The sequence below is a fragment of the Hydra vulgaris genome, chromosome 01, assembly GCF_038396675.1.
Source record: "Hydra vulgaris chromosome 01, alternate assembly HydraT2T_AEP".
NCBI classification, from domain to species: Eukaryota; Metazoa; Cnidaria; class Hydrozoa; order Anthoathecata; family Hydridae; genus Hydra; species Hydra vulgaris.
The window spans coordinates 2,111,784-2,124,471 of NC_088920.1; the positions used below are offsets into that span (position 1 = coordinate 2,111,784).

The 12,688-nt window shown below is 23.5% G+C and overlaps 1 protein-coding gene across 2 annotated transcripts in view; it reads left to right on the forward strand.

Moving 5' to 3' along the window:
• The window catches only part of LOC136075013 (uncharacterized), an 84,630-nt gene that overhangs the window by 7,238 nt on the left and 64,704 nt on the right, over positions 1–12,688 (forward strand). For both annotated transcript variants that reach the window (XM_065787208.1, XM_065787209.1), the window contains exon 3: positions 11,179–11,463. In XM_065787208.1, the coding sequence (XP_065643280.1) occupies positions 11,179–11,463 (285 nt within the window). The remainder of the gene's footprint in view (positions 1–11,178; positions 11,464–12,688) is intronic.

Below are 12,688 nucleotides of genomic sequence, written 5' to 3' on the forward strand. Positions count from 1 at the left end.
GGATTTAATAAATAAAATAATGTATAACATAAGATAAAACCTAAATAAAATTTAAGTATAAATTATTTTTATTTAGAGAAATAATATTATTTCAAGTGATGTAAAAATTACTATTTTGGAAGAAAACTATTTTTACTATTCTTAGATAAAAACCTATTCCAATACAAGTGATTAATAAACATAAACATCCTGCTATAATATAATCATAATTTATTAAAGTAGAAATAAGAATAAATTTATTTAAGAATCCTAAAAAGGGGGGAATTCCTGCTATGGAAAAAGTTATAACAACAAAATCAATTGTTAAAATCTTATTATTCATTAAGTACCCACTTATTTTTATAATAAATTTTATATTACCCTTGTATGATATTAATATCATAGTTATAAATAAGTTTGTAAATAAATATATAAAAAGATATAATAAACAAATTTTAATACCTATTATATTACTTAAGCTTAAAGATATAATAATTAATCCAAAATTAGAAATACCACTAAAAGCTATTAACCTTTTTGATTTAGTTTGATTAAATCCAGCAATATTTCCAATAATTATTGATAGTGTTACTAAAAGCATAAGCATTTCAAAGTTATTATTAAATTTTAAAAAAATGATAAATATAGATAACTCACATAAAGAAGATAATAATACTAATACAAGATCTGATCCTTCATAAATATCAGCAATTCAATAATGAAAAGGAGCTAAGCCTAATTTAAATAAAAGAGAAAAAATTAATATAGAATTACTGAAATAAAGAAAAGAAGATAAATTATTAAATATAAAATTAACTAAATTTAAATCTAATAGAATTGAAATTGTGAATAAATAGGCAAGACCCAGAAGAAAAAATCCAGATGAAATACTGCTCAGGATAAAATATTTTAAACTTGCTTCTAAACTTTTTATATTATTTCTATTAGAACCAATAAGAATTAATAATGAAATGGATTGAATTTCTACAGATAAATGTAATATTATTAAGTTATTAGATAATATTATAATTATTATTAATAATAAGAAAAAACTATATAAGATTAAATTTTCTAATTTTAAATGTAAATTATTTAAAATTAAATAATTATTAAGTTATTAAATAATTATTAAACTAAATAATAAATATTATCAGAGTTGTTACGACATAATATGTCTGGCAGATCTGTCGACATATTTTCAAACATATTTTCTGCCGACATAAAATATGTCCCATATATTTTCGATTGACATATTTTGACATAATTTTATGTCTGCATTATTTTCTGCTGACATTAAATATGTCAGACATATTTTCTGTCGACATATTTTGACATAATTTTATGTCTAAATTATTTTCTGCTCACATAAAATATGTCAGACATATTTTCTGTCGACATATTTTGACATAATGTTATGTCTAAACTATTTTCTGTTGACATAAAATATGTCAAACATGTTTTCTGTCGACATATTTTGACATAATTTTATGTCTGAATTATTTTTTGCTGACATAAAATATGTAAGATATATTTTCTATGGACATATTTTGACATAATTTTATATCTGAATTATTTGCTGTTTGATATTCTTGAAAAAAGAATCAATATAACAAATTTATTGCGCATTTCAACTTAATTTACAGAGTTAAGCAAAAATAGTTTAACAAATTTGTTGCTTTTTTGCAATCAATTATAATTGAAGGTCAACAAAAAAAAAATTTTTTTCTGGTGTTGAGCAAACAACTTGTTTTTTGGATTGCATTTCACATTTTGATTTCAAATATGCAACTCATTTTTTACTATCACGTCAAGTTGTAAAGATATTTGGGTTCAGATCTTTAATATTTGGGGTAAAGTCCCTAATATTGTCAAAAAAAAAGTTGTTCAAAAGTATGTCAACTTGGGTTTCAAAAAAAGCGTATTTTAGAAGATAGTATAGAAATTTTAGAAAACATAAAAATTTCCTTAAAATATTTTTGCAAAAAAATTATTTGAAAAAATGCTAAAGACTCTTAAAAAAATATCAACAAAATGTTTTTCAGCAATAATACAAAAAATAATTACTTTTATTACAAAGAATAACATCTTTAAAATCTCTATAAAAACGCTTCTTTTGAGACTCAGGTTGACATACTTTTGAACAACTTTTTTTTCGACAATATTAGGGACTTTACCCCAAATTCTAAAAATTTGAACCCAAATATCTTTACAAGTTGACGTGATGGTAAAAAATGAGTTGCATATTTGAAATCATAATAAGAAATCCTACATAAAAAACATATTGTTTACTTGGCACCAGAAAAAATTTTTGTTTTTGTTGACCTGTGTTATGCTTCATAAAACTTTTATTTTAAATCCTATAAGCAAATATCTTTTGTTTCATAAAGGTCTTTTTCTGCCCTTTTTAGCGATGTATCATTTGATAGTATTGACAAAGTATGTTTAGCGATGTATCATTTGAGAGTATCGACTAGTATTGATGCATCATTTAATAGAATTTGATAGTATTTGATAGTATTTGATAGTATTGATTAGTATGGATTAGTATTGGGGATTTGCCTTATTAGAATGTAAAAACCATCTCAAGCTGAGTTTTTATTACTGAAAATGGTTTTTATTAATATGAATAAACTTAAAATAATTCTCTTAATTAAAATAATATTTTAAAAAAAAACATTTTGAGTTATTTTTAACTAACAGTTGATTCATTCAATAAATTATTCTCCATTTTTGACTTTAAATCGTAAGGAAAACAAAAAAAATAATTATTCCAATATATATTTCACTCAAAACATTTTATGCAAGATTATGGTAGTTAATTATGTTGTTATAATGCAATTGTCAATTATTTTATTGTTAAATAAATCATAACTATTATAACTAAAAGTATATTACTTGTAATTAGTTATAAATAATTACCGGTTAGTCTTCTTAATATGAATTTAATGAGCTGAATATAACTTTTGTGAAATATTTTAAATTCTTCAGTTTAAATGAATTTAATTTAGCACGAATTTTTTGAAAATCTGTGAACCGTTTTTTTCATAGAATCTTTTGAATTCAATTTTTCATAATGAAATCTTTTTCAGGATCAACTAATAAATAAAAATAACTGAAAAAGTTTTTTTTTTTATTATTATTTTAATCAAAAAAATAGTTTTAAGTTTAGTCACACTAATAAAAACCACTTTCAAAAATAAAAACTCACCTTGAGATGGTTTTTACAATCTAATAAGGGAAAGCGCCAATACTAATCAATACTAATCAATACTATCAAATACTATCAAATAATGCCTCAATACTAGTCAATATTAGTCAATACTATCAAATGTCAATATTAGTCATAATCAATAAATAAGTCATAATCAATAAATAAGTCATAATCAATAATTAAGTCATAATCAATAAATAAGTCATAATCAATAAATAAGTCATAATCAATAAATAAGTCATAATCAATAAATAAGTCATAATCAATAAATAAGTCATAATCAATAAATAAGTCATAATCAATAAATAAGTCATAATCAATAAATAAGTCATAATCAATAAATAAGTCATAATCAATAAATAAGTCATAATCAATAAATAAGTCATAATCAATAAATAAGTCATAATCAATAAATAAGTCATAATCAATAAATAAGTCATAATCAATATATAAGTCATAATCAATAAATAAGTCATAATCAATAAATAAGTCATATTCAATAAATAAGTCATAATCAATAAATAAGTCATAATCAATAAACAAGTCATAATCAATAAATAAGTCATAATCAATAAATAAGTCATAATCAATAAATAAGTCATAATCAATAAATAAGTCATAATCAATAAATAAGTCAATAAATGTCAATATTAGTCAATACTATCAAATGATACATAGCTAAAAAGGGCAGAAAAAGACCTTTATGAAACAACTGATGTTTGCTTATAGGGTTTAAAGTAAAAGTTTTATGAAGCATAATTGATTGCAAAAAAGCAACAGATTTGTTAAATTTGTTAAATTTGTTAGATTGATTTTTTCTTCAAGAATATCAAGAATATCATGTCAAAATATGTCGATAGAAAATATGTCTGACATATTTTATGTCAGCAGAAAATAATTCAGACATAAAATTATGTCAAAGTATGTCTGACATATTTTATGTCAGCAGAAAATAATTCAGACATAAAATTATGTCAAAATATGCCGACAGAAAATATGTCTGACATATTTACGTCAGCAGAAAATAATTCAGACATAAAATTATGTCAAAATATGTCGACAGAAAATATGTCTGACATATTTTATGTCCGCAGAAAATAATTCAGACATAAAATTATGCCAAAATATGTTGACAGAAAATATGTCTGACATATTTTATGTCAGCAGAAAATAATTTAGACATAAAATTATGTCAAAATATGTCGATAGAAAATATGTGGGACATATTTTATGTCGGCAGAAAATATGTTTCAGACATATTTGACAGATAACAACCCTGAATATTATTATACTAGCTCATAAAAAAGAAATTGTTTTAACAAATTGTGTCATTATAATAAGTAAAATTATTGATGGTATTAAATAAATAAAAATATATTAATTTAAATATAAATTTAATATAATAAAAACTATAAATGAAAATATTAATAAATTATTATAATCAAAGATCATGAAAATTATCACAGTTAAAGAATCGAACTTAAATTATACCAATCTGAAAGAGTTAAGAACCTCATCAATATATACATATATATATATATATATATATATATATATATATATATATATATATATATATATATATATATATATATATATATAATAAACAATCATACAACATCAACACAATGCCAAAATCATGATGCAGCCTTAAAAGTAAAATGGCAAAATTTAGTAAAATGAGAATAATAAATTTTAAGTAAACATACTGATAAAAGTATTGTACCAATAATAACATGTTCCAATATTCTAAAGCTTGTAAAACCGGAAATAACAAACCTAAAGTAATAGTAATTATTAAACTAATTAAAGTTTGATTTCTGTTTTTTTGAATTAAACTATGATGACATCAAGTAACACTTATTCTTGATGATAGAAGTATAATAGTATTCAATAATGGAATAGAAAATGGAGTTAGAGTTATTATTCTTAAAAGGGGTCAATTTATTCCTATTTCTTCAGAAGGAGAAAGGCTAGAATGAAAAAATGCTCAATAAAAATAAAAGAAAAATAATATTTCTGAGACTATAAATAATATACAACCTAGTTTTAAACCAGTTAAAACTAATTTAGTACGAGCCCCTTCTAAACTAAATTCTATAAATATATATCTGTAAATCATAGGACCATAAATAATATTATTAAAATAAAACTTAGTCATAAAGGATAATAAAATCCTTTAAAAGCAACAGTTTTAAAGTTAAATACAATACACTCATTGATATACAAAATTACCAAGGATTAGGATTAACTAAATGAAAAGGATGATAATATTTTTCCATTAATGTAAGAATATACTATCTTTTAAGTAAATTAAACATAAAAGAGTAAAAACAAAAGTATGAATAATTAAAACACCTTTCTATTATTGTCATAAATAATATAATCATTAATGGAAATAAGTTAAAAAGAGAAGAAGAAAAACATATCATTTTAAATATAAAATCAGAAAGAATAGCTAATAAAGTATAACCAGCTGTTAGATAAGCTGATAATCACATTCCTTAAGCTATTGGTCTAGAAATATGACTAATTCTATAAATAATAATAAAAGGGAGAGAGACCTAAAGGAGCTCCTGTTGGCATAAACATACTTAAATAAGAACCTTTAAAATTAAAAAATCCAAATGTTATTGTTGACAATCATATAAAAATTGATAATCCAAAAGTTAATGAAATATGAATAGTAGATGGTAAAGTAAAAATAAAAAATCCTAATAAATTAATTGATAAAAGATAAAGAAATTAAGTTGATAAAAATAATACAAATACTTGAGAATTATTTCCTAAATTTTCTTTTACGACTTGAAAGAAATGATTAATAATCATTTCAAAAAACAATTGAATTTTTGAAGGAATTATTAAATTAAAACTTAAAGCTATAAAAATTATAAATACAGATAATACTAAATGAATAATGTTAAATGAGAATCAAATAATAATCCAAAAAATTTAATAATTAAAAAATGATCAAAATAACAAGATATTATAGTTTTAATATGTTATACAATATGGAGAATTGTTTAATTGACTCTTATATTAGGAACTAAAAAATTTTATAAAATCTCAAATTAATAAAATTATTATTAAAAAAAATAATAATACAACAATATAATGATTGAAATATAAAGATAAGTCTAATTGAGACGTTTTAAGTTTTGTTAATTGATCAATTTATAAACTTTTCTTGGGAAGCAGAATAAATAGAAATAGGCATAAAAGAATGATTAAGACCATATAATTTTAAACATTGACCAAAAAACTTACCAGGTCTGTTAATAATAAAATTTAATTGATTCAAACGACCTGGGATAGCATCTACTTTTACACCTAAAAAAGGAACAGTTCAACAATGAATAACATCAGCACTTGAAACAATTAATTTGATTTTTGTATTAACTGGTAAAACGAGATCATCATCAGTTTCAAGTAATCTAAAATCACCTTGATTTAAACCTGCTGTAGGAATCATGTAAGAATCAAATTCTATATTTGGTGAGAAATTAGAGTACTTATACGATCAATATTATTGTTGACCAACTATTTTTACAGTTAGAGAAGGTTCAACGTTTTCATCAATAGAATATAATAAAAATAAAGAAGGTATAGCTATAATAATTAATGTAATAGCAGGTATTAATGTTCATACAATTTCAATAAAATTATTTTCTAATAAAAATTTGTTATAATTTTTATTAACAATTAAGAGGATAATAATCCTCCTACCTATACAAGTTGTAAACAAAATTATTAAATAATAAACAAGTGAAAAAACTTATTAAAAATATTAAATTTTTTCATAAACAGAGGGTTGGATTTGTTTATTTTCATAAACAGAGGGTTGGATTTGAACAAATACTAATAATTTTAATCTACTATTTGATCTACTTAATTGGTCCTCTTTATTAAATAATTACTTCAAATTTTTAGATTCTTTCAAAAAAAATTTTATAAGTTTTTATAATTAACTAAATGAAACTTTATTCCTTTCGTACTAAAAGTCTAAAGTAATTTTATAATTGTAGATAGAAACCTTCCTGTCTTGCGACGGAATAAACTCAAATCGTGTAAGATTTTAAAGGTCGAACAGACCTACCCTCAATAACTACTGCATTATTAGGATATCTTAATTCAACATAGAGGTAACAAACTTTGTTTTTGATAAGGACTCTAAAACAAAATTATCCTGTTATCCCTAAGGTAGCTTTTATTAATTATTCGTTACCTATTGTTTATTATAATAACGGGTCATAGCCTACTATAGTAATTGTTAAATTGTTTAATTATACAATAAATAAATTTATTATATTGTTTATTTTTGTTATTTTTAAAAAATAGTTGCCCCAACTAATCTACCAAACTTTCTAATTTTAATAAATTCTTATTATTTTTAAAAAATTTTTTTAGTAAAGCGCTATAGAATCATTTTGTCTTACAATTTTAAATAGCATCTTAACTAATATTTCAATTTTATAAAATTTTTCTGAAGACAGTGAAAAATTCGTGTAACCATTCATTCTCTCCATCAATTAAATGACAACTAATTATGCTACTTTATTACAGTCAGAGTTACTGCATCCATTTAATATTATTTAAATTAGGTTATAAGTTTTTTTAAATCATTAGGCAGGTTTCACCTTAAATATTTTAGAGGGCTATGTTTTTGGTAAACAGTCGATATTTTATATTGCCGAGTTCCTTAAGAAAAAATTAGTTTATTATTCATCCCAACTTGATTTAGTACTTTACAAAATATAAATTAAAATCTTCTTGAAAAATATATTAATATATTCCTTGCAAATTGAGAAATTGTGTTACCTTAATCAATTTATTAAATTAAAAAAAAAATCGGATAAATTCAATTTTACTAATGCTTACATTGCTCTTTTAAAATTTTTATATATTAAAAGAAATTTCATGACTATTTTCCACAAAAATGATGATAATTGACTTTATTATAAAATTATAATTTTTCTAAAGTAAAATTTTAAGTAATTTTTAAAATATAGGTGATTCTAAGCTTATTTATTTTTAGTCTAAATCATAAATTTATTTCTAAATGTTTATAGGGTTCATTAATGTTGGATATAAATTGTTTTTTACTCGTTAAATGATGTTTGCATTAAATAACTGTTTTTTTTTAAAAAACTTACTTATATAAACTTCATGAAAAACCAGCTCTCTCTAAACTCGATGAGTTTTTCACTACCAATTGCAAATTATCAAAAAATTTTTATCATTTATTGGTTCATTCTATAAATTATTCACAATTAGATCGTTAAGTTTCGGGAATAATTAACTTTATAAATTATTTAGCGTTGTAATTATTATTTTATACGCCCATTATACAAAAGGTAAATGATTTTCATTTTTTGATATAAATTATTTATCAATTTCCTTCACAGTACTAGTTCTAAAGATATTCAAATTGTTTAATTTTATAAATTCAAAGAAAAAATTATGATTTTAATCACCTTTACTTTCATATTTTTATTTTATAAATACTAATTTGTTTCAGTTCATTTTAAGCTTAATCATTTATGAAAAGATTATAACAGTATTGTTAAATATTTATTGATTATTCTATTTTTATAATTTAATTATTTAATTTAAAAATAAAGAGAAAGGAATCGAAACCTTATATTCTGGTCATAAGCCAAATAACTTTCCATTGGTTTACTCTTCTTCTTTTAAAAGATCAAATAATTAAAATTCTTAAAAATTTTCCTATATATGTATTATTAACGAACTACCTTTTATAAATCACTTAAGTCATTAAAAATAGGGAATAAAAAAAACCCTTTGGTTTTCTTCTCCTCTAAAAGAGGATCACCCCTACCCCTATACCCCTCCCCTCCAGATCCTGGCGCTGTACTGGCGCACCACCTGCTGTGGCTAACGCAGGAGGGCCCCGCGCCACACCAACCCCAGAAGCACCAACAACAGAAGCACCAGTAAATGATCTCCTTCTTTTAAAAGTAATTGAAAACTATTGTCAAATTGACAGTAAAGTTGCAAAGGCTGCAAAAAAAAATAATTAAACTACAGTTAAGGTATTTAAGTGAAGATCTAGCTGGTCTCCTATTATTCAGTGGAAAAATTTTTGTTGAAGAGAAAATGGATATTGTAAATGTCTTGCAAAAAGAAGCATTACCAGGTGACAATAGAAGACTTGCTCAAAATAATATTTATACGTTCTCTTAACTTTCTATAGCTAACTTTGTTACACGACGCTCAATGAACTTGTTTGACTCTCTCAATCTACCAAAAGAATTCTTGACAACTTCTTCTAAAACACGGGCTAATCATAATGACTACAAGTCTGCTTGTAAGCTAGTTCGTGCCATGAAAGTGGTTAATGATTGTGCAGAACAGGCAGTTAAATTAGCCACTGACTTTAATGATGTTTTGACAAAAAATTACAATCAACGTCAGCTTCTCTACCAAGTAGTTGAGTATCATTGAAGACATTTTTTAACTAAAGCTACAAAGAAACAGTTAGGCCATAATCATTCCAAATAACAACAATTTAATCTATTCAAATATGTTTAGCTTTTAATATCATTACCTCCTTCCCCTTGCCCCAAGTTACCCCTACTGTATACATTTATACACTTGTCGTCACCCTAAAAGTAAAAATGATGCAGGTAACACTGGCAATAGGTTGTTTTAATACATTTTAGAAATTTATCGTTTTCAAAAAAAAGGGTCTTAAAAGGGCTTAAGAAACAGGTTTCTTAAGAAACTGGCGCCCTGAGGGTGTGGTGTGGGAATTGGTCGCTATTATATACATTTGTTTTATTGTTATCACCCTAATAAGTAAAACTGATGCATGTAACACTGACATTACCTGATTTTAATACATTTTGGAAATATGTCATCTTAAGCAAAAACGGGGGTCTGAAGGGGTTACAAAGCAGGTGTGGGGGACCACTTCCCATTATCAGTTTGCATAAAAAAATTATCTGTGAACTTTTTTTATTGAACCTCACCTTATAAGAGGGTGTGCGATATCAAACTCAAAAAAAAAAAAACCACTCAAATATATGTATGTATGTATGTATGCATGTAATAATTCATCTTATACTGGTTGATTACTGGTTATTAAAGTAATCTGATACCGGATTATTCGTATAAGCAGGTTTTTTTAAGTACCAGTATTGAGCCAACACAATACCAGTATTTCCCTATTGTGTTGGCTCAACTATTATAATGGAAGAGTTTATGTATAAGGCTTGTGCAGGATCACTGTTCAAAATTTATCGATAAATATTTTTATTTAAAAATAAAACTTGTTTAATTTAAAAGTAAAACTTTTTTATCCTTCTATTAACAAAGCAGGGTGTAAACATTTTTGCGCATGATTTTTTATATTTATTTGTTTTTTACGATTAGAAGCCAATACTTATAGGAATATGCATAGTATTATGATTTTGTTAAATATCAATTCCAAAAAAAAATTTTTTTATATTATCTGAATATTTTAATATATATATTTGTATCATTTAATTTTAAGTGTGTTAAAAGAATCCCCAAGTGCAGAGACAAGTTTTGTTCAAACATTAGAAAATAAGTTGAAAGCTAATGAAACTTTTCAAAAGTTAATTAGACTTTCCAAACAAAAATGTTAAATAAGATATTACCAAAAAACTTCTTAACTTTTAATGCCATTTTGTTTCCTGCGAAGAGAAATTCCGTCTCTTTTACTGTTTTGATTTTTTAAATGTGTTTACTTAAGTTTGTTAACTTTTATATTGCTATAGATCTTGTTTTCAAAATTTTGAATCTTAACATTTTTAAGACATCATAGTTATTACCAATTATGACTTAATTATCTAATAAATTAATCCGTTTATAAATTTTTTTAAATTCCTTATAAAATCATTTTTTTATACCCATAAACACCAATTTTTCTATTATATTTTGTTATTATAAATTTATTTATCATTCTTTTTTACACATGCAAAATTAAAATTTTTTATATTTAGTGTTTAGAAATGACTTAACTTCTGATGAATTTATTTCAAAATGCTGTGGTGAAACAAGCTATAATATTGGAAGTGAATGGTTGCGATGGGGAAGACACCTAGGTCTAGGTGATTCAGATCTTGATAACATTAGAGCTGATAACAAAAACTGTTATGAGAAAGCTGATAATGTTTTAAAAAAATGGAAGCAAAAAAATGGAATTGTTTCATGGGAGCAACTAGAAAAAGAGTTGATAACTTTTGACCGTTTAGATATTGTGAATAAAATTAAAACAAAATTTGGAGGTAACAATACTAAACAAGAGTCATATACATATATATATTTTTTTCTATTTACTGATTTTTTCTAATTACTGATGTATGTATATATATATATATATATATATATATATATATATATATATATATATATATATAAATATATATATAGAGGTTCGATACTAGATCTGGACATATTTTCTCGTCACGGTAAAAAAAGGAGGTGTGAACTTCCTGGTTAAATGCACTTCCGCGGTGCTCTATGACAAGACCGTTAGGACTTCTTGGGGCACCAAAATATATATATATATATATATATATATATATATATATATATATATATATATATATATATATATATATATATATATATATATACGCAAGTGTATATATATATATATATATATATATATATATATATATATATATATATATATATATATATATATATATATATATATATTGCATATATATATATATATATATATATATATATATATATATATATATATACGCAATATATACGTATTTTGTGTGTGAGAGTAATTTATTAGTTAGCCTTGCGATATATGAAGTAGAGTAATATAGTAATATAGTTATTGTTACTTGTAAGTTAGGTTTATATCGAGCTTTGTATTTTTTAATAAAAATTTGTTTTCGTGACGGCTTTGATATAATTTTGTGTTTTTATTTAGCAGTTCCTCAGGTTTTGAATGCAATATAATAGCAAATTTCTCATATAGTCATTGTGGCACCTTTTAGAAATACTTTAGTAGGGGGGTAAAGACTTTAAAGTAGACCATGTTAATATTGGGTATTTGTTAAAGTTGTTTTTTAAATCTAAGAAGTAGTTTGATAGGGTGGTGGACTTTTTGTATTTAAGATTACTGAATGAATATTTGTGGTTGTTTTATCTGGCTTTTCATTCCCATTCGTTAATCCAGTATAAACTTTGTTTGGTTGGTTTTAAGCAGCGGTGATGCATTTGTATAAATTTATGCTCTTTAACTATATATATTTATATATATATATATATATATATATATATATATATATATATAGTTTTCTTATTTTATAGATTTATTATACACGATTGTTCCATACACTGCTTGCAAAATTAACATATGCTAAATAAAGATTAAAATATGCTAAAAAACACTTACAAACCTTTGTACATGAGCCTATACAAACGACAGAACTAAGATCTTAGACCATTAAAAAGCATAGACTATAAAACGCCTATCTAAAAGTA